At 62.9% G+C, this 25,046-nt stretch overlaps 6 protein-coding genes across 6 annotated transcripts; 4 read left to right on the top strand and 2 right to left on the bottom strand.

The window, feature by feature from the left end:
• Positions 1-564: 564 nt before the first annotated feature.
• RPL28 (ribosomal protein L28) lies at positions 565-3,099 on the bottom strand. Its single transcript, XM_016218344.2, has 4 exons — positions 3,006-3,099; positions 2,558-2,646; positions 2,340-2,463; positions 565-821 (listed from the first exon to the last, which is right to left on the bottom strand). The coding sequence occupies exons 2-4, from the start codon at positions 2,636-2,638 to the stop codon at positions 613-615; spliced, it is 414 nt and encodes a 137-aa protein (XP_016073830.1). The 5' UTR covers positions 2,639-2,646; positions 3,006-3,099; the 3' UTR covers positions 565-612.
• Positions 3,100-4,393: 1,294 nt separating this feature from the next.
• TMEM238 (transmembrane protein 238) lies at positions 4,394-7,140 on the top strand. The gene is made up of 2 exons (XM_087827344.1): positions 4,394-5,015; positions 7,021-7,140. Exon 1 carries the CDS (start codon positions 4,475-4,477, stop codon positions 5,006-5,008), a length of 534 nt encoding a protein of 177 aa, XP_087683470.1. The 5' UTR covers positions 4,394-4,474; the 3' UTR covers positions 5,009-5,015; positions 7,021-7,140.
• Positions 7,141-8,146: 1,006 nt separating this feature from the next.
• On the bottom strand, positions 8,147-9,198 carry TMEM190 (transmembrane protein 190). Its single transcript, XM_016218327.1, has 5 exons — positions 9,141-9,198; positions 9,012-9,047; positions 8,584-8,709; positions 8,417-8,501; positions 8,147-8,315 (listed from the first exon to the last, which is right to left on the bottom strand). Exons 1-5 carry the CDS (start codon positions 9,196-9,198, stop codon positions 8,147-8,149), a joined length of 474 nt encoding a protein of 157 aa, XP_016073813.1.
• A 4,236-nt stretch (positions 9,199-13,434) lies between these two features.
• IL11 (interleukin 11) lies at positions 13,435-16,311 on the top strand. The gene is made up of 5 exons (XM_087827343.1): positions 13,435-13,441; positions 14,465-14,637; positions 14,811-14,897; positions 15,005-15,166; positions 16,046-16,311. The coding sequence occupies exons 1-5, from the start codon at positions 13,435-13,437 to the stop codon at positions 16,214-16,216; spliced, it is 600 nt and encodes a 199-aa protein (XP_087683469.1). The 3' UTR covers positions 16,217-16,311.
• A 1,708-nt stretch (positions 16,312-18,019) lies between these two features.
• GARIN5B (golgi associated RAB2 interactor family member 5B) lies at positions 18,020-22,689 on the top strand. The gene is made up of 10 exons (XM_087827071.1): positions 18,020-18,169; positions 18,334-18,488; positions 18,583-18,841; positions 19,216-19,240; positions 19,439-19,503; positions 19,593-19,696; positions 19,773-19,825; positions 19,915-19,991; positions 20,260-21,816; positions 22,612-22,689. Exons 1-10 carry the CDS (start codon positions 18,020-18,022, stop codon positions 22,687-22,689), a joined length of 2,523 nt encoding a protein of 840 aa, XP_087683197.1.
• A 530-nt stretch (positions 22,690-23,219) lies between these two features.
• On the top strand, positions 23,220-24,147 carry COX6B2 (cytochrome c oxidase subunit 6B2). Its single transcript, XM_087827342.1, has 3 exons — positions 23,220-23,325; positions 23,895-23,995; positions 24,094-24,147. Exons 1-3 carry the CDS (start codon positions 23,220-23,222, stop codon positions 24,145-24,147), a joined length of 261 nt encoding a protein of 86 aa, XP_087683468.1.
• The last annotated feature ends 899 nt before the right edge of the window (positions 24,148-25,046 follow it).

The raw sequence follows: 25,046 nt of genomic DNA, 5'->3' as shown, positions 1-25,046 counted from the left end.
TCACAAGTGTCTACAGACAGGGTCCCCAGACAGCAAACACCCAGATGGTAATCACGTCCACCTTCAAACAGCTGGAGGAAGGTGCAGGTGGGCGGATCTAGCCCAGTGTGCTGACCTCGGTCCAGATCCCCACTCCTTAGGAAATTTATTCTAAACGTTCACGAATCAAAAATTGTCATTTAAGGTCTTGAAGCTGTCATGTTCCAACAGTGTGGGATTCTGAGGACTTTACTGGTTTAATCCGCACTTTCTGATTAATTCTGGTCATCTCTGATGCGCTGAATGTAGGAATTTACACCAGCCCCCAGCCCACTGCCAGGAGCAGAGAGCCTGGACCTAGTCACACGCTGGGACTGGGCTCCCGGACCTGGCCCTGGTCCCTCCAGTTCCAACACACTTTGACCTGTTTGATACCAATGGATGGGGGAGGGGGAGGGGGGAAGAGCTCCCCCCCCCCCCCAAGCTGACAGTTCCAGTGACATGGCCTAGGTCTGTCTCACACTCTCTCTCTCTCTCTCTCTGACACACACACACACACACACACACGAAGCCTGGGAGAGGCAGTTAAGGAAAGTTGGCTGATACCTTTATTGTTTTGGGGGGAGGGGGTGCTCAGGAGCTCTTGGTGGGGCGGGCCCGCTTCCTTTTCACCATCACAGGCTTCTGGCTGCGCAGTATGGCACTGGCCCTGCGGATGGCGGCCATGCGCAGATCCGGGCGGTACTTGTTCTTGCGGATCATGTGCCGGATGCTGCTCAGGGTGGCCCGGGCGTTCTTGTTGATGGTAGTCCGCACATAGGAGGTTGCGGGCTTTCGCTGGCCTGGTGGGGGAGAAGGGGGCCCCAGGGGGTCAGTCAGATGGCCTGGGCCTTTAACGCACCTTCCAGGTATGAGGGTACAGCACTGCCAGAACCCGAGCACCATGGCTGTGAGCCTGGGCAGGCCCCAGCCTCACCTTCACACACAGATTTACGGGACACTAACAGTGACCACCAAGGCTAGGCCATGGGTACTGTACAGGCATCTCCCTGTCACTGTATCCGAGACACATCAATCGCCATCATCTCACTTTACAGAGAGAGCAGACACAATGGATGAGGGCCTCCACCCAAAGTCACAAACACACAACAGAGCTGTGGGAATCCAGGCTTCCTGGCTCCAGGCAGAGCGAGGTGAGGGAGGCACTTGGCACCACGTTGGCCAGACAGCGAGCACTTCTACCACTGCAGCTGCCCTCCTTTCTCTGCTCCACCCCACCCCCGGGCCCAAGGTACCCACTCTGCACAGGGGTCTGAAATGCCAAGCTGGGGCCTGGCCCCGATGCTGGGGTGACGGGGAGTCAAGAAGGGCCAGTGGTGAGGAGCCACACAGGTGGAACTTGGGCTCCACTGCCCAGAATTCAGCCAAGGACCCTTTTCTCCATACCAGGGGTATGGCCAAGTCACTGACCCTGGAGCAGGACCCACATTAACTGCTCACATCAGCCCAGTTCCTGACAGTTGGGGAAGGCCACTCAACAATCCAAGAAGGGAAAGTCTCTACAGGACCCAACACACCAGAACGAGGAGGAGTGTGGAAACCTGAGAAGCCCACTGGCCTAAGTGACTGGGCACTCTAGAGCTGTGCTCCTAAGGACAGACAGGAGTCACCAAGATCGGGAGCTGGCGGGCAAATGGACACGGACGACACTGAACCAGATGCTGAACCCTGACCACAGACAGACACTGGTCATCATCAGGGACCTGAGAAAAGCTCATTCCTCTCTTAAAAACGGCAAAGAACAGAAATGGTGGAGGTACCATACCCCATGACTCAGAAAAGCCTCTGAATTCTCCAACATTCTCTAAGACACTAAAATGGCCCATTTGTGCCTAAGGGTACAGTTTATGAGAATGGGTTATCTGTTTGGGTCCACACAGCAAAAACGGGGTCAGCCTGCTGCTTCCTACAAGTGGGAGCTTGGGGGGCGGATCAACTACTTGCCTAAATTTTCCCACCAGCATCGAGATGGAGACATCCACCTCCACCTGGGCTGTTTGAAGGAATTAACCTTAAAACATCGGCTGGTGCAACCCTGTAATTTAATCCTAACCACCACCACCACCAGTACATACAGCTCAGGTTTTATTAATTTCTCCATTTTACAGAGGACAAAGCAGGTTTGAAAAAGACCCCACCAGCTGACAGAGGGCGGAGTGGCCAAGAGGTGAGCAGCGTCCCAGAGGAACATCCTGACCCCAGGAATCCTCGACTAAGTAGCAGAATCACTCTTGTTGCCCAACACTGAAAAAACCCCAGCTCCCTGCCCCGATGGGGGCCAAGCCGGAGGACACACTCACCGGATCTGCGCTTCATGACGACCACCACGCCTTTGCCGTCGGCCGCGGGCTCCACGCCCACGGTCTTGCGGTGAATCAGCCCGTTGTAGCGAAAGGAGTTGCGGGCCTTCAGGTTGTTGGGTTCCTGGGAGGGAGGACGTATGAGGGTCGGGAAGAGGGAGGGGGCCGGGCGCCCGCGAAGCCGCCCCCCTCAGACCCGGCGTGCGGGTCCCACTTACGGTGCTGTACGTCTGCTTGTTCCTCTTGATCAGGAAGCTGGAGCAGTTCCGCACGATCATCCACTGCAGGTGGGCAGACATGGCGGCAGCTGCGGGGAGAGAGGCGCGCGCGGGGCGATGTCAAAGGGAGCCGCAGGCCGAGGCCGAGCCCCGGGACCCCCCCAGGACAAGAGATGGAGGGTGTGAGCGGGGACCTGGCGAAGGTGGGCAACCCGAGGGCGGACAGCACCCAGGAACTTCCCGGGCGGGGCTGGGCGACCTAAGGCGGCGGGGCTGAACGCAGGCCCGGGACTAACTGAGGAGAACGTGAGAGCCCACAGCGCCGCGGGCGCCGGGGCCGGGGGGAGCCAAACACGCGAGGGACGCGCCGGGAACCGCGGGCGGGAACTAACACAGGACCGGGGGCGCAAGACGCGGCCACGCGGGCGGGCGGAAGGCCTGCGCTCACCTCCTCACGATGCTGCTGCCGGAGACGGAAGAGGCACGCAAGGGGCGGGGCGACGTCTTTAATACCGACACGCATTTCCGCTTAGCCTCTGGGCACGCGCTCGTCGTCTCCTGACCCCGCCTCCAAGGGCGGCTCGGCGACGTTCGGCTACTTCCGCCGGTCCGTCACACACCGCTCGGGAACCTTCGGAACTCCTCAGAGACCCGAGGGCGCGTTCTCAGACGCGGAGCTGTACCATTCCGGGGCCCTTCGTGTGTTTCCGTAACTCCACGGCTGGGTACAGCTAGAGCGGCCCCAAGCCCCTTTCCTCAGCGGCCTCTCCCCGGGATTGGTCACCCAGCGCTTGACACAGGATGAGCGCTCAATAGATATGTTTTAGGGTTTATGCTTATGAACGAACGTGTGAGTGTGCGAACTATTTAAGCCTAGCTCAAGGCCTCGGTGCTTCCGGTCTTCTTCGTAAGCCCTCGGCTATTGCCGAAGAAGGCTCGCTCGGGCATCTCCGGAAATCTCCGGCAACGCTCTTCGGAGAGGGTGGCCGCCTTTCTTATTGGCCCGTGCCCGATTCGGGCCTGTTCGGAAACACTCGGTCCCTCTCGGCCACACTAGGAAGCCTTCGGAACCCCCGCAGTCTCCTCCCGAGGGGAAAACAAACTCCAAGTGTTGGGTCTAGAGGGAAAGCGACCTTACTCCTCCAGGTTCGCACCCCGGGGAGCGTGGGTGTCCTCTAAGGGCGAGTTGTTCGGAGGGAGACCTGCCTGGGAAAGCCCTCGAGTCGTTCCTTCAGGGGTCCTGTCCCTGCCCGCCAGCGCCCCACCTCCCCTCGGGGCCGCTTCGTCCCGCCCGTCCCACTTCCGGGAAGGCTGCTTTCCGTCCCCCGCGACCCCGCGGCTCCCCAGGGCGCCTGTGAGGGCAGGGCCGGGCGAGGCCCCAGCCGAAAAAAGCAAAGCCGACGCCTGACGTCCATCAGGGCGCCGCGAGTCCGACGGCGGGGCGGCCCGTGACCGGCCACCTTCGTGCCGTCCGCTCGGCGGTGGCTCCCAGGACGCTCCCGGGGCAGGAGCGCGTGAGCGGAACCGCGGCCCCGCAGAGCCCGCGTCCCGAGCCCCCCGCGCTGAGCGCCTGTCCCGTCCCTATTTGGACACCGCCCGTCCCCCCGTGGTGCCTAGAAGGCCCCGGAGGAGAGCGGAACGGAACGGGGCCAGGCTTCCGCCCGCCCCGCCGCCTCCATCAGGGCGCCCCGAATGTTGACCGTGCTGCCTCCGCTCCTCGGGGCGCAGGGGCCCCGGGCCACCCTTACGCCTCGGCGCCAGGCCCTGCAAGGAAACCCCGGGCAGGGCCCCTCCAGAGCCGCCCAGCTCAGGTGACCCGGAGGCCGCGGGGCACACCTGGCGCCGGCCCCGACCCCGCCCCTGGACGGGCGGCACCCGGAAAACTCCCGGCCGGAGCCAGCGCGGCGAAGCAGGGCCATGGCGGCGGCGCCCGCGGCGTGCGCCTCGCAGGGCCCCCCGCCGGGCGCGCCGTCCCCGCCGGCCCGTGCGCCCGCGCCCTCGGCGGGCCTGGGCCGCTGCCGGGTGGCGCTGCTGCTGGCCGTGGCGCTGGACGTGGCGGGCATGGCGGCGCTGCTGACCGGCGTGTTCGCGCAGCTGCAGGTGCGCGGCCGCGACTTCGGCGACCTGCTCATCTACTCGGGCGCGCTGCTGGTCTTCCTGAGCCTGCTGGGCTGGATCCTCTGGTACACCGGCAACATCGAGATCTCGCGCCAGGAGCTGGAGCGCGACTACGGCCTGCGGCCCTCGGCGCTCGCCCGCCTGGCGCGCAAGCTCTCCCGCCGCTGGTCGGCGCCCGCCTCCGCCGCCGGCCCGCGCGCCGCGCCCGGCTCCCGAGGAGCGCGCCGCGGCGCCCGCGCGCCCCCGCCGCCCGGCGCCGGCTCCCGCCGCGTGCGCCTGCAGCTCGCCACGCTCGAGGCGGCGCCCGGGGCGCCCGGCGCCGGCCCCGAGTGAGCCGGAGGTGAGGCCCGGGGGGCGGGGCGGGGTGAGACCGCGGGGCGGCTGGGGGACGGAAGGAGGGAGGGTCCGAGGGAGGGCCGGGGGGAGCGGGGGCCGCGGGAGGGAGGGAGGGAGGGACTTCGGGGGAGGTGGGATTGGAGAGACACTGGGAAAGATGGAGACAGAGAGGCAGGGAGAGACAGGGGAGCCGGGGAGACACAGGACCCAGCCAAGATGGAGACGCAGAGAGTGGCAGAGGCCCAGAGGATGGAGAGAGGGAGCAGGCCTGAGTGCGGGCTGGGGAAACGCGAATGAGACCCTGCTCCCCCACCCCCACCCCAGGAGGTAAGGGACAGTCACTGTCACCTGGGAGGTCCCTTCCCGCGCTCCAGCCCCAAGGTGCATCAGGTCCCATTTAATCCCCAGTGTAACTGGGTCTCCGAGGCCATGACTCCTACCATCCCCAAGCCAGCCGAGGACACTGAGGCCCCAGAAGGTACCACCTCTTGCCCAAGGGCACACAGCTGGGATTCTCCTGACAAAAAGTCTAAAGAGATTTAAAGTAAAAGTGGGAATGACCAATGGAGGCAGGAGAGCGATGGCGGCAGGGACCAAGGCTCCTTCCCTCCCCTTTATCCCTCCTCTTCCATCTGCTCCCTTTCCTAAACACTCTTCCGCGCGCACTCCTCTGCTCAAAGGCCTGCTGAGGTTCCCCACGCCAGTCACTGACATGCCCGCCCCCCAAGTCTGGGCACCACATTTCCTGCCTTCTCTAAAGCCGCTTGGCCGCGGGCAGCCAGGCGCTCACACCAGCTGGCCTCTGTTCGCGCCCTGGCCACCGCAGGAGTGCCACTGCTGTCTACACAGAAAACTTCCCGTGTGTCCTCTAAGATCCAACCCAACTACGCTGCCTTTCTCTGGGTCTTCCTATTGTGAGTCACCCATTGCTTGTATCATCATGTGCTGTGTCTGTGGGTGTTGGTACTGTTTCTCCCAGCCAACAGGGAGCCCCTTGAGGGTGGGGCCCGGGTCTCTGGTGTCTATGTTCTTAGAACTTCCCAGCAAAAAGTTAACCCAAGAAATCAGAGGTTGATGGTTACCTGGATGGATGGATTGGTGGATGGGTGGGTGGGTGGACAGAGAGATGAGTGGATGAGTCAGTGGATAGATGGATGCATGGATGGGTGGATTAGTTGGTGTATAAGTGAATGGATAGATTGGTGGATTGGTGGATAAGTAGGTGGATAGAGAGATGAATGGATGAGTTGGTGGATGGATGCGTGGATGGACAAATGGATAGTTGAATGGATGGGTGGAGGGATTGGTGGATGGATGAGTGGATTTGTTGATGGATAGATGGACAGATCGGTTGATGGATGAGTGCATGGATAGATGGACGAGTGAATGGATGGATGTGTGCATGGATTGGTAAATGGATAGGTTGGTGGGTGGATGGATGGATGGATGGGTGAATGGATGGATGGATGGATGGATGGATGGATGGATGGAATCCAGACACAGAATTCCTCCTCAATGGGAAGGGTGAGGTGCTCCCAGCACATGAAGGACAGAGAACTTGAATTTTAACGGAGGGTCCCATAGGTCCTGGCTCCAAAGCATCCCCTCCCACTCTGGGACCAAAGTTAGTTGAGTGGCCATGCAGACCCACCTCCACTCTTTGTCACTTGTCCCCTCTCTGTCTCCTCTGTCTCTGCCTGCCTGCCTGTCTCTGTTTCAGTCTCTCTCCATCTCCCAAGTCTCTTTTTGTCTCTGCGCCTGTCTCTCCTGGCCTCTCATTCCCCACCTGTACCATGGTGTTCTGGTCACTTAAAGTCACACACACTCTGCAGCAAATCAGGGCATGAAAGGATGAGAAGCCAGTGAGCAAGTGGGTGAGCCAGTGGGTGAGGGGCTGAAGCAGGTGGAAAGGGCTTCCCCTGTGTCCCTTGCGCCCCTGGGTGGTGGATGCAGAGAGCACATGGATATGGGGTCCCCAGCAGCCACTAACACTGCCCTCCCTCCTGCAGACAAACCTGTGGATCCACCTGTCGGGACCTGACTGTAATGTGCAGATGCCCCCAACATCACGAGGCCACCAGGATGCCTACCTGTGCTCCTTTGTCACCTGCATAAATGACTGCCTCCCAGCTCTGTTTGTCTGTCTGCGAGAGGGCCATCACTGGGGCAGGGGTGCTGGGAGGGCCAAGTGGACTAAGTCACATTCACATATACTTGAGGATCCCAAAGCCACTGGGGACATAGGAGCCTGGCTTCACCAGGATCTGGAGCCCAGACTCACCCTCTCAGTCCAGACCTCCCTCTGCCCAGGCTCCTGTCAGTTTGGGACCCTCAGAGAAGCAGACAGAGGGACAAATTAGACTTGCAAGGTATTTATTGGGGGAAAGTCTCATGGAGGGGAGGTTGGTGTGAGTCTGGTGCTGAGAAAGGAAGGGAGGAAGGAAGGCTCAGGGTTAGGATGAGTCTCAGAGAGAGGAAGGGAGAGAGAGAGGGAAATAGAAACATCAATGATGAGAGAGTCATTGATGGGCGGCCTCCTGCATACCTCCTACTGGGGATTGAGCCCCCAACCCGAGCATATGCCCTGACTGGGAATCAAACTGAGATCTCCTGGATCATATAGGTCGATGCTCAACCGCTGAGCCACGCTGGCCGGGCAAGATGCATCTTGAACTGTACAGCACTTCAAAGAAAATTTCTGCCAGGCCACTGGGGGCCTGAGAGAGCTGAGGTTGTCTGCCCAGGAGGCTCATACTCCATAGGGAACCCCGCTGTGCTCAGACATTGGTGGGAAGACTGGGAAATACTGGGTGCTGGGCACATGATACCATGTTGGTAGTGAGGCTGTCAGGCAGCGGCACTCCCTATAGGAAGAGAGCTGAGGGGTACAGCCCCCTAGCTGTAGCATGCCCCCCAGCCCGGTTCAGGCTACCCCCAACTTCCCCATTTCAGACCCCTTCAGTCCAGACACCCCATGATCACCACCCAGGCCCCACCACTCCACCCACCCTCTCCCCAAACACGCACACACATTCCCTGCCTGGGGCTTCATCCGCCTCTGGCTCCCATGGCTCAGAAAAGAGGCCATGTGTCTATATGCTATGTCTTTATTGAGGGGTCCCCCCAGGGGTGCCCCTAATCGTCTTCCCCTACTGTGTCTTCCCCTTCTGAGACGTCCTGGGAACCCTTCAAAGGAAGGGTGGCTGACTGGCTGCCCTTTTTCTTGGCCTGGGATGACATAGAGACGGATCTGGACGGCTGGTATTTGAACCCTGGGAGCTGTATACCCCGGCTCTTGACCCACCTGGCGGGAGGGGACGTGGGAGGGAGCGTGCTCAGCCTTAGCCCATCCGCCTGCTCCTCTCAGGGCAGGGCGCCCACCCAAACCCCACTGCCACTACTCGCCAATACAAGAAGACCCCGAAGATCACGAAGAGAAGGCCCGCACACGTCCAGCTCAGCGCCCACAGGTGTTTCCTCCGCATATTCTCTGGACAAAGTTCAGACCTTTGAGACCCAGGGGTCCTGGCTGCCAGCCCCGTCCGCAGGGACCCTGTCTTACAGGCACTCACCGTCCGGCCGCTGGTGGTAGCAGATGCCATCTCGGTAGCAGCATCGTAGACGCAGACAGAGATTGGGGTTCTCAATGGCCGCCTCTCCCCCACAGTTCTCCCGGTTCCACACGTCTCCTTCACAGCCTGGGGGCAACCATAAGGGATGGCGAGGTCACAGGCCCAGGTGCAGAGGGCCATAGAGCCCAGGATCCCAAGGCCAAGTTCCCTGGGCTCTGCCTAGTGCTTACTCTATATGGACCCAGGATTCCAGATATCCAGCCTCCTCCATTAGACCAGGAATCCTGATCCCAGCCCCTCCTCCCTCAGACCCCCGGCCCCTCCTCCCTCAGACCCAGGAGTCCAGGCCCCCAGCCCCTCCTCCCTTTGGACTCAGAGCCTAGTCTGGGCCCCCAGCCGTGGGAGCCCAGGATTCATCCACTGCTCACTCCACGGGTAGAAGAATCCCTGGATTCCATTCCCATCTGTGAAGGAAAATAGATGGTGTCAGGCACATAGTATGGAGGCTGGGGATGCCCCCTCCTCGGCTCTCTGACCCTCTCCCCGGGCCCCCTCACCTACTGAGCCCTGCATCAGCAGTAAGAGGCTCAAAGCTGGGATCCCACTGGCCGCCATGTCTCCTCCCCAGAGCCCTGGGGCCTCTGTGGTGAGAGACCTTGAAGGCCATCCCCCAGCAACCAGCTGGGCCCCGCCTGCCTGCCCACCCAGCCCCCAGGGTTCTAAGTTCTGTTGCTAGGGGCCCCTCAGCAATGGGGAAGAAGGAAGGGGGTGTCACACTAGGCCGGTCATGCCTGGTTGCTAGAGTTGCTTTCTTAGCAACCAGCTAGACCGGGCTTTAGGGTGGGTGGGGGTCAAGGCCTCTCCTCCTTACCTTCCAGGGGACCTGAGAGGTAGGCAGCAGAGTCCTCTCCAGGGAGCCCCTCTGTTAGTCACCTGAGGCCTGCGAGCAGCTCCAGGTGGCCCAGAGTCTTTCCCCTGGCAACCAGGTGACCTAGGGAGTCAAGGAGGCAATGGGGATCTGACATTGCTCAGAAGTCCCCTGCTCTCTGTGGCACTCAAGGCCCCCTGATGGGGAATATGTAAGCAGGTTGTCTTGGCCATGCCTGTCGGATGGATCTCAGGGCCCAGGGCTGAGGGTGACTCATGGGCGGGGAGACCCTTTCCCTTCCTAGGCTTGTCTCCCCACCTGCAAATGGGGAAAGGGGATCCAATGGAAGGTCTTCAAACTCCTGGCTTGGTCTCCCCCAGTGGCGGGGCCTGGGCTGGGAGCGTTCCCCAGTTCACCAGGAGTGAAACTCCATTCGCAGCTCTGCAGCCAGTGGTGGGTGCTCAGCTGTCCTGGGGCAGTGAGTTTTTGTGTCCCAACTCGGGAGCTAGGGAAAAGGGGCCTGAGGCCCGGGACACCTGGGTTAGAGGGGCTGGGGGCTCAGGACTCCTGAGTCTGAGGGGGGAGGGGCTGGGGTCAGGTCTGAGGGCAACTGTCCAGGAGCCCAGACCCCCTTTCTCGGGAAACCCCGGGAGGCTGACTACTTCATCATCTATAAACATCCTGGTGGGAGCTGAGTGGGCCCTGGGCTGCCTCCGTCAGAGATGACACAGGTCAGAGGGGGCTCGGCAGGGGGCCGGGGGTGGGGGTCAGAGGGGTTGTGGGGCTGAGGCCGGGCAGCTGCTGACCGTTTCCTGTGTCAACATCATCTGGACCCATTTCCAATTCCCGGGATTCCTCAGGGATCAAGGAGGGGGTGGGGGGTGGGGCTGCCGGGCCCTGGACCGCGGCTTGGGACTGGGGGGGCCCCACCGTCAGGGCCCTCACCGCTAATGACAGGTTTGGGCTGCCTCTGCGGCCCGCCTGCTCCGTCACCCCCCAGAGGCCAGACAGGACCCCCCAGGGACAGACAGACGGACACACACACACACACACACACAGCCTGGGACCTGCTGACCTCACACCAGCCAGTCCCGCCTGGCCTGAGGGCCAGCACATGAGCGAGGACCCCGGGCTCCCTCCTCCTCAGGTCCCCGTGGTACCTCCCCACGGCTGCTCGCCGAGCGTCTGTCTCGTCCTCAGCTTCTCCCTCTGCACGTCTAGCTTTCACTGCCTTTGCATCTGTCTTTTTCTCACCTCGGGTCTCTGTGTTCTTTCTCCCTCTTGCCCTTCTTTCCACAGAAGTAGCCTGAGTGTCCCCAACCCCGGGGAAGACCCAGGAATCCTGAAAATACCCCCTCCTGTCCTGCACCCCTCCCTTCTCCCTCGGCCTCTTGGGGCCACCTGGGAGAAGATGGCCCCACAGCCCCAGGGCGAGGGTTGAGGCAGAGGGGAAACTGGTCCCAGCCCAGGCTCCTGACCGCCCCAGCAGAGCATTCCCCAAATTGCACTACAGTTTGCCTCCCCCTTTCTGGACACTAGGGTTTAGGATTCCTGCCTCCTGGGTCTGAGGGAGGAGGGTTTGGGCGCCTGGACTCCTGGGTTGATTCTGGGGCCTCAGGCTGTCCCCCCAGCTTCTCTATAGGTAGAGGGGCTGCTGTGACCAGATCCCTATTGTTGCTCTCAGACTGGCCCCAGGCCCAGGCCCCATCCCCTCAGGCCAGTCCACCCCCCAGGCTGGTGGCCTGAGTCACCTTGGCTGGCCCCCGCCAGTCTGGGGGGGGCTACGTCAGTTCTCCCCTCACTGACGCAGCCTCGGGCCCCCCACGCTGACTCAGCCGGAAGTAGGCCCCCTGAGGGGTGGATTCCCAGTGGTCAGAGGCCTGGGTCCCAGCGGGAGCAGGGGCTGGGGAGGGCCCCTGGGGGGCCGTGGCAGGGGTGGCCATGGCAGACCAAGAGAGAGCAAGCATGCTTACCTGGGGAGATGAGGTCATGTACCACCATGGGGGGGCTGTGACCTCACCTCCCTGGGGACCTGAGCCGTTGCCCCCCCAGTGCTAGGGGAATGACTCCAGCTGCCATCCAGCCCCAGAGCCCCCTGCCAGCTCAGCACAGTCTGGGGGCCAGGAGGGGGTTCTGCAAGGAGACTTTTTAAAAAATATATGTATATATCTTTATGGAAGGGAGAGGGAGAGAGAAAGTTGAAACATCAGTGATGGGAGGGAGTCGTTGATCGGCTGCCGCCTGCGCGCCCCTGACGGGGTCGAGCCTGCAACCCGGGCTTGTGCCCGACTGGGGTCGGAACCTTGAATGTCCTGGGTCCTAGGTCTTGACTCAACTGCTGAGCCACGCCAGCTGGGCTACAGGGACACCTTTGGAAGTGCCTGTCACCTTTTGCCTTCTCACTCCCATCTCATCTTTCTGTGCCACCCTGGGGGATGGGGTGCCCTTGGGGACTTGGGTTCTGTCCCAGTCCCTCACTGGCTCTGCCTTGAACCCCAGGGCCACCTCTGCCCCATACGCCTGGCACTTACCACCTGTGTGCCTGTCAGCACCTCTGTCCCTGAACCGTCTCCCCCCTTCACTGAGCCCTCTGAGTCCCCATCTCCGCAGGGTGTCCTCCCTGCCCTGTCCCCTCCAGCTCCCCGCTGAGCCGCGCTTGGCACCTTCCTCGCTCTGTCCTGCTCACGGGCCACGCGGGTCTCGTTGCATCGTCCTCTCTGTCCCCCTGAACGTGTTAAATAAAACCGAAGAAACCAGCAGTGGCCCACATTCATTGAGAGCTGGCTGCGTGCTTTACACGAGTGAATTCACCTTTGTGCGCATCGAGGCGTTTGGGGGTTGGAGGCGGGCACACAGCCGTCCCCAATCTCACAGGGAAACTGAGGCACGGAGGGGTTGAGCCTCGCGCCTGAGGTCCCACCTCTGCTGGGTGTCTCATGGTCTCTCTGGCTGGGTCCCCAGTCTCTGTGTCTGGCTCTCTCTCACCTCTCTGTCCCTACCTGTCACCTGGAGGAAGGCTCTCCCTGGCTCTGTCCCCCTGGCTGACCCCTGGCCCCGACCTCTGTGTCTTGGGGCCTCTCCCTCTTGGCAGCCCTGCCTTGGTGTCTCTTTTCCGTGAGTGCCTCCTGGCCCCTGCTCCCCTCTCCCTGAGACCGAGTCTCTGCCCGCCTTGCAGAGGGGGTCACTCGGTCTCTCCAGGCCTCAGGTGCGCCTCCACCTCTCTCCCTGACCCCCGACTCCAGACCCTCCCCTCTCTGAGCCCCGGGCCCCTCTGCTCGGGGAGCCTCTGGGCTGCCTCCGCCTCTCTCTGCATCTCACTCTCCGCGTCTCTGCCCCAGTGTCCCCATCCGCCCGGTGACACTCTCATCCTTGCCCGGGTCTCAGTCTCTCTCCCTCAACCCCTGCCCCTGGGGATCGCCCCCCCCCAGCCTCCAGCTCCCCGGGCCCGCCCCCCTCCGGTGCGCGTCACCCCTCCCCCTGCCTCCCCATCTCTGCCCACCCGGGTCCAGGGGACCCCCCGCCCGCAGGCGGCCCCAGCCCCTGAGCCGCGGTGTCTGCCCCGGCGGCGGCCGGCCGAGGAGGTGGAGGGAGGGGACGCCAATGACCTCACCAGCCCCTCTCCGACCCCCCCTTTCCCTTTCAACTTTTCCAACTTTTCGTTCCGTGCCCTCCTCCGAGCGCGGCGGCGGAGCCCTGCGCGGCGGCCGGCTCCGTCTGAATGGAAAAGGCAGGCGGGGAGGGTGAGTCAGGATGTGTCAGGCCGCCCGCCCCGCGCCTGCCCCCCGCCGCCGCCCCGGCCCCCTATATAACCCCCGGCGCGCGCGCTCGCTCACTGCGAGGCCCCGGCTGCGCACCGCACATGCCTCCCCGCCCCCGGCCCAGGCCCAGCTGACCCCTGGGGCTCCCCCGGCAGCGGACAGGGAAGGGCTACAGGCCCCCGGCCCCCTGCCCTCTGCCCCGGGGAACCCCGACCCTGCGGGGACATGAACAGTAAGTCGGGTCGAGTTCGTGGGGTTCGGCGGGGAGGGAGACGGGCAGGGAGGAGGGAGGGGCCGTCGGGGGAGGGTGCGGAGCGGACGGACAGCGGCATCGGACCGAGGGACGGGAGCGAGAGGGAGCGATGGGGAGGCGGGCGCGGAGGGGGAGTCTGGGAAAGTCGGAGGCCCGGGGTGGGACGGGCAGAGGGCGGGGTGGGGGCCCGGGGCCGGAGCCACGGCGGAACGGAGGCGCGCAGACGGACGGGCAGAGGCGGCGAGGGGACCCCCGAGGGCCCAGGGCCCCAGGCAGACAGCGGGGACCCGAGCGCGCACAGCCAGGACCCGGGGAAACTGAGGCAGAGGCCGCGAGGAGGCGAGAGCCAGGCGGAGGAGGGGGAGTGAGAGGCAGGGCTGCAGACGGGGACGGGAGCCGGCCGCACGGACGGACCGACGGACGGACGGCGGCGGGAGCGGCGCGGGGGGCGGGCTGGGGGTGTGCGGCGGGAGCGGGGCGGCCCGGGGGGCGCTGATTGGCTGCGGGGGCCGGGGGTGGGGCGGGGGGATGGGCCGCGGGGAGGCCGCGGCCGGAGCCGCAGCGCTGCCCCGCGGGGTCCCGCTGTCCCGCCAGGTGCGCCCCGCGTCCCGCGCCGCCGCCGGCCCTCCGCGCCCCACCCCGGGGGGTTCCCGGGGAGGAGCCGCGGCCTCTGGGGCTCGGGCCCCAGCTGCCTCCTCTGTTCTCAGTCCGGCCCGGGTTCCCGGGGCCCGGGGAGGGGGCAGGTTCTGGCCTGTGCCTCCCCCTCACGCCCCGCCCCGGGGCCCAGATTCCGGCGTCCGGGGGCGGACGGGAGACGCCCGGCCCGTCTACCCGCCCGGGGCCGCGTCTGCTCCGACGGGCGGGGCAGCCAGAGCCGGGGAGGGAGAGGGAAGCCCGCCCCGGCCGGCAACCTGCCCCGGGCGCTCCGCCCTGGGCGCAAGACCCCCGGGTCCTAGTCCCTGCGGCCAGCGGAGCCCCCCGCCTTCTCCCCCACCCCGGCAGGTGTTTGCTGCCTGGTCCTGGTCGCGCTGAGCCTGTGGCCAGATAGAGCCGCTGCCCCGGGGCCACCTCCCGGCCCCCCGAGGGCTTCGCCAGACCCTCGGGCCGAGCTGGACAGCGCCGTGCTCCTGACGCGCTCCCTCCTGGCGGACACCCGGCAGCTGGCCGCACAGCTGGTAGGAGGCTGCAGAGGCTGGGCGGGGCCGGGCCCAGGACGACGGGGGGGCACCTGGGCTCCCACAGGTGGCAGGGACGGAGGACCGAGGAGGGTGAGGCCCGTGGTGCAGGATGGAGGGACCCCCAGAGCTGGGCAGGGTCCCCCTCATAGCTTCTTTGCCCCCCCCCCCAGAGAGACAGATTCCCAGCCGACGGAGACCACAACCTGGACTCCCTCCCCACCTTGGCCATGAGCGCAGGAGCGCTGGGCGCCCTGCAGGTAGGAGCGGGAGCGGGGTGGGGGAGAAGGTGCGAGCCGGGCCCTGGAAGGGGTCGCCGGGGAACTGGGCCAGGGGCCCCTGACACCCCGCACGCCCTGTCCCCTAGCTTCCCGGCGTGTTGACGCGGCTGCGGGCAGACCTGTTCTCCTACCTGAGGCACGTGCAGTGGCTGCGCCGGGCGGGGGGCCCTTCCCTGCGGACCCTGGAGCCCGAGCTGGGGGCCCTGCAGGCCCGGCTGGACCGGCTGCTGCGCCGGCTGCAGCTCCTGGTAGGTGGCCCCTGCTCGGGGACCCTCGCCCCGGCCCCAAGGTCCCGTGGTCCTGAGACCCGGAGGCCCCAGACTCCAGAATCCTGCCAGGAAACTCCTAATATCACCCCAAAAACAGAGACCCTGTGATCTTGTGACCCCCAAACTCCCAGTCTGAAGCCCTAAGACTTGACAGTGCAAACCCTCACCCTGAAATGGAGACCTGGGCCCCAATACACCACAGTCCAGACCCCAAGCCCCGGAAACGGAACCTCCAGACCCCGAGATCCCCAGATCCGGGACTAGAGACCCTGATGGCAAAGCCCAGACCTCAAGACCCTAGACTCTGAAACTACAAGACCCCAGGTCTTGAGCCTTGAGTCCCTAAGACTTCAGATCCGGGTTGTGAGTTCTTGAGACCCCAAGGTCCTGATCCACAGAACTAAGACCCTAAGACCCCTGGGCTTGACCCCAAAGACCCTGGACCTCAAACTCCAGCTCTCAGTTCTGAGACCCCACACTTGAGACCCTAGCCCTCACCCAGGAGTCCTAGAGATCTAAGACCCGCCCCTGAGATCCAGGCCCGGCCCGACTTGAGTCCACAGCACCCACCCTCACCCAGCACAAGGATCCAGCCCCGATTCTCCAGACCTTGCCCTCAACCCCCTGGACATGGCCCTGGAACCCCAGCCTTAAGATCCCCACCTTTTGGAGGCACAGCCTCCGTGTTCTGAACCCAATATTCTGAACTCCCAGCCAGACACCCACCCCACAGACCAAAGACACTGGAAATATGTAACCGGGACCCCTTAACCTGATTCAGCAGAGGCTCCAAACACTCCTTCTCAGACCCCTGCTGCACCCCTGGCCTGTAGCTAACCCTCTGTCCTCTCCCAACAGATGTCCCGCCTGGCCCTGCCCCAGGGGCCCCCAGACCCACCGGCGCCCCCGCTGGCCCCGCCAGCCTCAGCCTGGGGCGGCATCCGGGCTGCCCACGCCATCCTCGGGGGGCTGCACTTGACCCTGGACTGGGCGGTGCGGGGCTTGCTGCTGCTCAAGACTCGGCTGTGACCCACCACCCAGAGCCACCAGCATCCTTCACTGCCAGACCTTATTTATTTATTTATTTTGGGACTGGGGGCGTGGCAGCCAGAGGACCCCCCTTCCCCATTATCTCCCCCTAGTTAGAGACAGTCCCTCCAGGAGACCTGAGCAGGGACACCTGTGCCTTATTTATACTTATTTATTTCTGGGGATGGGTGGGAGGCAGGTGGACTCAGGGGTCCCCAGTGGGAGGGGACTAGGGTCCCTGATTCTTGGATCTCTAAGAAGTCAGGCCGCCGTGTCTCCCTGGCCCCCACTCTCCCTGAGCAGGAGCATATGTTATTTATTAAACTATTATTTTTTTGTGTTGGGGTGGGGAGGGAGGGAAAGGAGGCTTGGGTTTTTGTACAAAAACGTGAGAAACCTCTGTGAGATGGAGAAGGGGGAATTAAATTTGTCATACACATCCATTCGAAGGCTGTTTCTATGGGGGCTGATGGCTGGGGGCTAGACGATGGGGCCCCTGGGGCAGGAAGAGGGAGGGACTCTGAGTGGTCAAGGCCGTGGAGGAGAGACCATTGGTGTCTGAGACCCTGAACCCTGAGGGGCTGGGTCTGAGCCTCACCTCGTGCCCAGCACTTCAAAGGCATTCAATAAATATTTAATGGAAGCCCCTGACCAGTGTGGCTTAGTTGGTTGAGCGTCGGCCCCATGCACCAAAAGTTCGCCAGTTTGATTCCAGGTCAGGGCACATGTCTGGGTTTTGAACTTGATCCCCAGTAGGAGGATTGCAGGGAGCAGCCTATGTATGATGTTGCTCTTTCATCGATGTTTCTCTGTCTCCCTCTCTCTAAAATCAATAAAAACTTTTTTTTTAAATTCTAGACAAAATATACCAAAATATTGACAATAGCCACCTCCGGGTAGAAGGTGTGGGGTGGGATTGTGTGTGACTTTTATTATTTGTGCTTGTAGTTACTCTCCAGAATTTCTACAGTGCCCATGTATTTTGCATGACATTGTCAAAAAATAATGAACACTATTTTTAGGTTAACAGCATACCAGTCCCCCCAAACCCCCTCAAAAATAAGCTCTCAGAAAGGGACAAGAAGAACCATTCACTGGGCACCTGCTCTGGTCTGTGCCTTAAGTGTAGGGTCTTACTCACATGATCCCCTGGATCCTCCAGTACACCCCATTTACAGATAAGAGAAATTGAGACTGGGGTTCAAGGTTACACAGCTAGAGAGACACAATTGTGATTCTGCCAGAGGCCTGGCTCATTGCAAAGGGTGTGTTCCTTTCTTTACAACTCAACATACAGCAGCTGTGACCATGGACACAAATGCATTTGATATGGGGAAACTGAGGCTCTGTGGGGGTATGGGTATTACTCAGCATCTAGAGAAGGGTCAGTCGTGAACAGAGGCTGTATTCAGGACTCCTTAAGTCAGGAACCCTTTGGTTAACTATCCATCTGCAGCATCCCAGACAGACCCTCCCAGGGGGCCCTGTCTTGTCACCAGCATGAGTCTGGGGAGGGGCCTTCTGGTTCACCCTCCACCCCCAGCCCTCAGGACTCCAGGCGAGAAAGGAGCCCTTGGCCCCAGGGGGGTTCCTAGGAAGAGTCCTACCAGTGTCCGATGAGGTCACAAAGCCCCTCCACGGAAGGCTCCTCCCCCAGGCCAGGCAGACCACCCCGCAGGGCCATGGCCAAGCCCAGGGAAGCTCCACTGGCTGGAACCGCTGAGCTTGGGGCCAGGGCCCGTGGGCTGGAGGGTGCAGGGTCCCTGACTCCATGCCCCGGTTGACCCCATTTCTGCAGCCGCCATGAACTGGCTTTGGAACATCAGGCGCACGGACCCACTGCCAGGCCCTCCGAAGTGGGTCCCCATTTTGGGCCAGCTGCAGAAGACCCTCCAGCAGGCCGAGTACCTGCCCCTCCACCCGCTGCCCATGTTCGAGAGTAACTTTGTCCAGGTTCCCAGCTCCCTGGGCCTTGGGGGTGGAGAGGGGCAGAGTGACAACCCCTGGGCTGGGAGGGCTGGGGCAGCTGGGGGCTCCGGGTTTCGGAGCTTGGTGTGGAGGTGCCTCAGGAGCATCGAAGGGAGGGGTGGTCTCAGCCCCTCTCCCTGGCCCCCCAGGTGACCAGCCGAGGCGCCCCAGTATACGTGCACCACAAAACCAACCGTCTGACCATGGGTGTGGCCGCCTCCCTGCCTGAGCCGGTGCTGCCGGACCTTCTGCTCGTAGCGCGGCCCTCTGAGAGGAGGGACTGCTCCAACCTGGTCCTCACCAGGTGCCTCCATCCCTCAGACCCCCGCTCCGCCGCCATCTCCGGCTTTACCTCCCCAATCTCCTGCTCACCTCCTCCCTCTCCTGCCTTCCCCCAGGATGATCCCTCTGAACCTGGTCCACCTCTACGTCCACAACCTGTCCACCTGGTGCCTGAAGCTTCGCTTGGTCACAGGCCGCAACTACTACCTGGAACTGGATGCCCCTGACAGGGAGATTGCGTTTCTGTTTGACCGCTGGGTCAGTCTCATCAACCTGCTCCAAGAGCCGGCCACCCACTGGGCCCCCAGGACCCTGAACACACCCCTCTCGGACCTGGCCCAGGTGGCACCTCCTGCCTCCACCTGGCACCTCCAGGTGGGACCATGACCACACAGACCCCAGGGGGCAGTTATGGTTCTAAATTCCAAAGGGAGCCAGGACCAAGAGCCTGGAGTCCAGGGTCCCCAGGAATGGGGCTAGAGGCTGGGTCAGCTGATCTGAGGGAGGAGGGGCTGGAGGCCTGGACTCCTGGGTGTGAGGGAGGAGGGGTTGGGGGCCTGGTCTCCCGGGCCTGAGGGAGGAGGGGCTGGGGACTGGGTCAGCTAGCCTGAGGGAGGAGGGGCTGGGGCCTGGACTCCTGGGCCTGAGGGAGGAGGGGCTGGGGGCCTGGAGTCTTAGGTTGGGTACTGACGGAGGTGTGGAAGCCAGGAAGAGGTTGCCCCTCCTGACTGTCCCCTCTTGGTCCGCAGGACCAGCCCCGCACCAGACGCCCAGGTGAGCAGGCTCAGGTGTCCACTGGGTTGGCTGCATCTCAGCTTCTCCTGCACCAGGCGTGGGCGGAGCATCCAGCACTGGCGTCCTTGGTTCTTCCCTCCTGTCCCTGGCCAAGCCCCCCACAAGGCTCCTCTCAGCCTCTCCCACTGCCCTCCCCATCAGGGACACCCTGACACAGGTCTCCCCCCCTCTTTTTAGTTATGATTGCTGATCGCACCTTTCCTTACAAGATGCTGACATCTCAGAAACAGAGGAAGGCCAAGGTGAGCAGATCCCGGCAGGCGGGGGTCTGAGGGCCCGAGGGGCTGCACCTCCTCACCGCCCGCCCTCTCTCCCCCGTCCCCCCCGCCAGACTCCGAAGGCCAGATTCAAGTCCCAGGCTATGGGCAACTCCTTGCCTCTCATCTTGTCGAAGCTGGAGCATCCTGACACTCGGAAGAGAGCCACAGAAAAAAAGTAGGCTTGGGGCCAGGTTGCCGGTGGGGTTGGGTCATGGGGATGCTAGCCATGTCTCACCGAATTGTGCCTGTAGGTCCCACCCAGATCCCTGCCTTCGCAGCTCTCAGACCAAAATCTCCGTTTCTGGTGAGCACACCCCTCCCTCTGCCGCCAAGAACGGGCCTCAAGGCCCTGGCCTTTCCCCTGAGAGCTCAGGCTGCTTCCTTCCCTCCCAGGGAAGCCCAGCATCACCATCCGGACCATCTTCAGCATCTTTTCCAGCACCATCAGCCAAGATCTGTCTACTCCCAAGGCATCTATAGGCTGGGGGCCAGGAGCCCAACTCGGAGATCTGAGGGAGGAGGGCTGGGGGGCCTGGATCTGAGGGAGGAGGGGCTGGGGGCCTGGCCTGGGTCTGAGAGGCTCCCCTGGTCCTGACCATCCTTCCCCTCACCTCCCTGCATCTCCAGGGTTGCTCACTTGAATGTGATAGAGCAGTGGTCTTTGATGGTTTAGTTGGGACCCATTCACATTGTGTCTTGAACAGACCTGACATGTCCTTGCTGGTCTCTGATGATCAGCAACAGGATCTGGGAGCCCTGATGAATGCTGAATCTAGCTGCCTGCCTTCTAGCTCCTTCCACCAGGCTACCTACCCTCCCAAACTCTACCTGCCTACCCCCTACTCCCTTGTTCCCAGGCAGGGCAAAAAGGCCAGGGCCCTGGGCTCTATGCAGAGGCCATGGCCTCCGCCCTCCCAGAAGACCCCCTCTGTCCCTGCTACCTCTTGGAAGGCTGCATTCACCCTTGACCAGTCCCAGAAGGTCTCAGCTGAATGTGCTCCATTTCAGAAGGCCCCAGCTGGACCCGCTGCTCTCCAGAAGATCCCAGCCATACCTGCCCCATCCAGGAAGACCCTATGTCTACCGGATACTCCCAAGAAAACCATGTCTCATCTTGTCCCAAAGCAGAAATCTCTGTTCCTACCTACCCCATCCCAGAAGGCTCTGAGCTCCGCCACCCAGTGCCAGATGACTTCAGACCCTGCCAATTTGGCCGTGTTGTCTGCGGGAAGTTGTGCTGGGAATGTGCTTGAGAGAAGCCAGCCTGAGGGGAAGACAGAGCCATTGATGCTGTTGGGCACCCAGGAGATGGAGGTCATGGAGGTGCGGGCCCAGAAAATGTCCCTGGAGCTGCCCTTCAACACCACCAAGAAAGAGATGAAAGAGGTCAAGATCAGCAAAGCCCAGGAGATCACCCTGGATGGCTTGAAGGGCAAGGGCAAGCTGGAGGACAAGGTCCTCAGCATGAAGGAGGAGAAATTCGTGGACATGCCCAGCCTCAAGTCCAGGGTAATGGGGCAGCTGAAGAAGTGGGTCAAGATCAAGGAGCTAGCCGTGGAGGGAGCCTCACAGAAGCAAAGAAGGCCCCTCTCTGTGGAGGAGCTCACCATCACCAAGATGATGATCCTGGCCAATTCCAAGGAGGAGCCCTTGAGATCAAGACCACTCAGCCTGCCACCCTGGTTCTTGAACCCCCAGGTGTCTGCCACGTCAACAATGGGCTCAGAGTCTCTCAACCCCAGAGAGGTGGTCATGTTGGAGGGGACACCCGTGGTGTTCAGAGAGCGGTCCCAGTTGGGCCCCTGTGCGAAGGGGAGCGTGGGCCCACGGGTGGAGGAGACCGTGCATCCACCAGCAGAGGTAGAGGCAAAGAAGCTGCCCTCAGACCAGAGGGGTCCTTCCAAAGTGCGCCTCCGCTCCAAGCGTGCTCCCAGAAGCCCACGGAAGGAGACAGTCTACCAGGAACCCATCCCTCTGCCCGCAACGACGTGGGAGGAGGTTCAGTCACCCATCTTGCCGAGCCCCATCTCATTGATGGAGGCCAGGAGGTCCCAAAAGCCTAACAGAGAATCTCAAGAGACCATGGAGATGCCGGACCAGGGCCCCCTGGCCAAGACGGGGTCGTCCTTGGAGATGCTTGGGCCCAAGATCTTGGGAATGAAGAATTTGAGGAACATGGCCAACAAGATAGAGAAAAAGAAAAAGCTGAGTATCCTCAAACCTTGGCCCAGGTATTTGGGGAGAAAGGACCTCTGGAGTTATCAGCAAGAAGGTGGGGACAAAGACTTGAATGGGGTGGGCTTAGGGGGCACAGAAAGCAGGGAATCACATATTGCAACCCTTGAAAACACGGTCAGTGAAAGTAGCCAGACACAAATGCCAGCTCCATGGTGTATGATTCCACTTGTATGACGTCCAGAACAGGCACATCCATAGACACAGAAAGGCGGTTAGTGGTCCCCAAGGGCTGGGAGGGATGAAGGAATGGGGAAGACTGCTTCATGGCTATAGGGTTTTTTTTTGGGGGGGGGCGGGTAATGAAAATGCTCTGGAACTAGATTAAGGTGGTGGTTGCAGGACATTGAGAATGTTATTAATGTCCACTTTGAAATGGTTACAGTGGTAAATTTTATGTGAAGTGTGTTTTCCAACTACACGGTATACACAAAGGGGAATCGGAGACCAACTCTGTCCCAAGTAGTTTGCTGGAAAGGGCGGGGGGCCATGGAGAGGCCGCTGGTGTAGGACGTGGGACCAAGAGGGGCCTCTTAAGAGGAAGAGATATTCGTGCATTTGGATGTTGGGGTGAAGGATCCCGAGTCAGGCTTGATCAGCGAGGCAGGAGGGCGAGAAACTTCCGAGGGACAGGGGGAGGCGGGTGGAGGACTCCTTCGTTCGACACGTGCTTACTGAGCCGCACTGCTTTCTCTCCAGCGAGCACCGTTAAGTTGCCGGGACTCAACCTCAGTCGCTAAAGCGTCCAGAGGAGCCCAGCGTGGCCAGGTAGCCCCTGACACCCTCAGGCGCGCCTTACCTGGCGCTGAGTCCAGGCGCTGGAACCCCACCAGTGCTCTTTGCTCTTCCCCACAGGCCCCAGGCGCCATGCGCCCCTGTTGTAAGAAGCAGGGTGCTGAACAGGCCGGGCAGGGGGAGCTCCCGCTCCGGTAGAGGCCAGAGCTATCTATACATTTATATATTGGGGGGCGGGGGGCGGGCCGGGGGAGAACTCACGGGGTGGCCCAGCTTTGCAGAGATTAAAAGCCTGAGTCTGAGACGCAGCAAGTGGAGCCTCGTGCCTGTGGGTGCGCACGGAGTCCCCTGGAGGGGCCGTCGGGCTGGAGGCTGGGGGGGGGGCGGGAGGAGGGGCCCACGTGGATTCCGCCCGGCGTCCCAGACCGTTTTTTCTGCAGCGCAGCGGCTCCCATTGGCTGGGGTCCCGGGGTCCCAGCCAATACGGTCGAGGGGTCGTGGTTTCCCTGGGCTGGGACCCTTGAGGCTCAGAAACGCCAGGCACCCGGGACGGAGCCGCAGGCACAGGCCACCCAGTGACGCGCTGACATCAGCCTAGTGAGGACAGGACGGGTGGGGTGGGGGCTGGGTTTCGGGGTGGGGGTCGGGAGGGGAGTGCGAGTGGAGCGAGGGGCGCCCCCTGGGCCCCACGGAGCCCCTCCTCCCCGCAGGAGCTGCGGGCTCAGCGCATGTTAGACATCGAGAAGCCCCCCAAGGGGCGATGGTCCACGCCGCCCTTCGACCCGCGCTTCCCCAACCAGAACCAGACCCGCAACTGCTACCAGAACTTCCTGGGTGAGCCCTCGCGGGCAGAGTAGGGGGGCAGGGTGAGACGGGGAGTGAGGAAGGGGCGCGCCCCAACTGCAGAGGGGCTGGGACCCGCGGTGGGAGCCGAGGCCGTTGGGATGGGGGCGGAGCGAGCCGAGGCCGAAGGGGCGGGGCCTGTCCGCGGGGCGGGGCCGGTCCATGGAGGGGCGGGGCGATGGCGGGAAAGGCGGGGCCTGGGCGGCGGTGGGCGGGGCCAATGCGGTAGAGGCGGGGTTAGAGGGAGAGGGGGCGTGGCCGGGAGGGTGGGCGGGGTCTGTTGAGAGGTGCGGCTGAGTCCTGCGGGGCGGGACGAGGGGGAGCAGGGTCCCCGCAGGGGAGAGAAGAGAACGGGTCTTGGGGAGGCGGGACCTATTCTGGGAGCACGTGACCAAGCCGTGAAGGGGCGTGGCAAGGGAGCCCCTCGTCTTGGAGGGGCGGGGCGAAGGACCGGCACCGCCCGGCCGAGAGGGCGGGGCCAGGTGAGGGGGCGGGGCCAGGTGAGGGGGCGGGGCGTGCGGCGCGGCCCCGCCCACCGCCCGCCCCGCCCCGCCCCGCAGACTACCACCGCTGCCTCAGTAAGATGAACCGCCTGGGGAAGAGCACGCAGCCCTGCGAGTACTACTTCCGCGTGTTCCGCGCGCTGTGCCCCATCAGCTGGGTGAGGGGCACGTGGGCGGCGGCCGGGGCGCGGGCGAGGGAGGCGGGCCCGCTGGGCTGGGCTGGGCTGAGCGCGCCCCGCCGCGCCCCGCCGCCCAGGTGCAGCGCTGGACCGAGCAGGTGGAGAACGGGACCTTCGCGGGCAAGATCTGACGGTGCGAGCGCGCGGCTCCCCCGAGGGACCGGCCCCGGTGGCCCCGCCCCGTCTCCCGGAGACCCGGCCCCCGCCCGTCGCTGGGCCACCAATAAAGCGATGTCGTTGCCGCCGTGTGTCTGCCCCGTGCGCCGTGCGGGCGGCAGGTCCTCCCGGTGGCCGCGCCCCGGAGCCGACCCGACGGTTCTGCCGAGGAGGGAGGGGCGGGAGGACCGAGCTCCGCCAGGGCTGGGGCGGCGGGAGCGCCGTCGGGTCCCAGGTGGGAGCAAGCGGGCCCGCCCGCCCCCGAGCTGCAGCAGCGCCAGCCCCGGGTCGCCCCAGGCTCTCCAGGGCGCCCACCTTCCGCCGCCGGAACCCTCCCTCCCTCTCCTTCCTCAGGACCCCTTCTCCTCTTACCTGGACGGCCTCCCAGACCCCTCCCAGGCTCCGTGCCCCTCTGTCCCAGTCCACCCCATCTCAGGTCCTGAGGGGACTCATTTGTGGACCACGCAGCACTAACCCACCCCTGTCCCTCCTGCCCTGCTCCAAACTTTCCCCGGGCGCTCCGCCACTCCCCGGCCCCCATGCGACCCCTTTTCCCGCAGTACATCTCACTCCTGCCAGGTGAGCCCCCTCCAGGGTCCCAGGCATTGCTGGCCTGTCCTACAGCACCGCCCACAGCCAGGAGGGACCCTCTCCAGACCCTTCCAGACAGCTCCAGGACACTCAGAGCTCCCGCCTGAATTATTCTTTGTTCCCACCACATTGGCCCCTGGGTCTCCCCCCCGCCAGGCTCTCAGGTGTCAATGCTGAGATTCCTTCTGATCCCAGACACCTCCTCGAAATGCCATCTCTCCAGCCACCTCCTCCCCAGGCCCCCGGCTGAGGAGTGACCCTGGACCGAGGAGCATGGAGCGGG

Source organism: Miniopterus natalensis, chromosome 18 (assembly GCF_054644295.1).
Source record: "Miniopterus natalensis isolate mMinNat1 chromosome 18, mMinNat1.hap1, whole genome shotgun sequence".
Lineage (NCBI taxonomy): Eukaryota > Metazoa > Chordata > Mammalia > Chiroptera > Miniopteridae > Miniopterus > Miniopterus natalensis.
This window is presented reverse-complemented; position numbering and strand designations above follow the sequence as displayed.

Bases quoted from the DNA above. Each gene is read 5' to 3' on its own strand.
- IL11 (XM_087827343.1), top strand. The intron at 14,638-14,810 runs GTAGGAGGCTGC...CCCCCCCCCCAG, and splicing joins GGCAGCTGGCCGCACAGCTG to AGAGACAGATTCCCAGCCGA. The intron at 14,898-15,004 runs GTAGGAGCGGGA...CCTGTCCCCTAG, and splicing joins GAGCGCTGGGCGCCCTGCAG to CTTCCCGGCGTGTTGACGCG.
- TMEM190 (XM_016218327.1), bottom strand. From the start codon at position 9,198: ATGGCGGCCAGTGGGATCCCAGCTTTGAGCCTCTTACTGCTGATGCAG. The intron at 9,048-9,140 runs GTGAGGGGGCCC...TTTCCTTCACAG, and splicing joins GCTGATGCAGGGCTCAGTAG to ATGGGAATGGAATCCAGGGA. The intron at 8,316-8,416 runs GCGAGTAGTGGC...CCCTCCCGCCAG, and splicing joins TTCGGGGTCTTCTTGTATTG to GTGGGTCAAGAGCCGGGGTA.
- TMEM238 (XM_087827344.1), top strand. From the start codon at position 4,475: ATGGCGGCGGCGCCCGCGGCGTGCGCCTCGCAGGGCCCCCCGCCGGGC.
- COX6B2 (XM_087827342.1), top strand. From the start codon at position 23,220: ATGTTAGACATCGAGAAGCCCCCCAAGGGGCGATGGTCCACGCCGCCC. The intron at 23,326-23,894 runs GTGAGCCCTCGC...CCCGCCCCGCAG, and splicing joins CTGCTACCAGAACTTCCTGG to ACTACCACCGCTGCCTCAGT. The intron at 23,996-24,093 runs GTGAGGGGCACG...CCCGCCGCCCAG, and splicing joins CGCTGTGCCCCATCAGCTGG to GTGCAGCGCTGGACCGAGCA.
- GARIN5B (XM_087827071.1), top strand. From the start codon at position 18,020: ATGAACTGGCTTTGGAACATCAGGCGCACGGACCCACTGCCAGGCCCT. The intron at 19,241-19,438 runs GTGAGCAGGCTC...CCCTCTTTTTAG, and splicing joins GCCCCGCACCAGACGCCCAG to TTATGATTGCTGATCGCACC. The intron at 19,992-20,259 runs GCATCTATAGGC...TCTGATGATCAG, and splicing joins AAGATCTGTCTACTCCCAAG to CAACAGGATCTGGGAGCCCT.
- RPL28 (XM_016218344.2), bottom strand. From the start codon at position 2,638: ATGTCTGCCCACCTGCAGTGGATGATCGTGCGGAACTGCTCCAGCTTC. The intron at 2,464-2,557 runs GTAAGTGGGACC...CCTCCCTCCCAG, and splicing joins ACAAGCAGACGTACAGCACC to GAACCCAACAACCTGAAGGC. The intron at 822-2,339 runs GTGAGTGTGTCC...CTCCCCCACCAG, and splicing joins CGTCATGAAGCGCAGATCCG to GCCAGCGAAAGCCCGCAACC.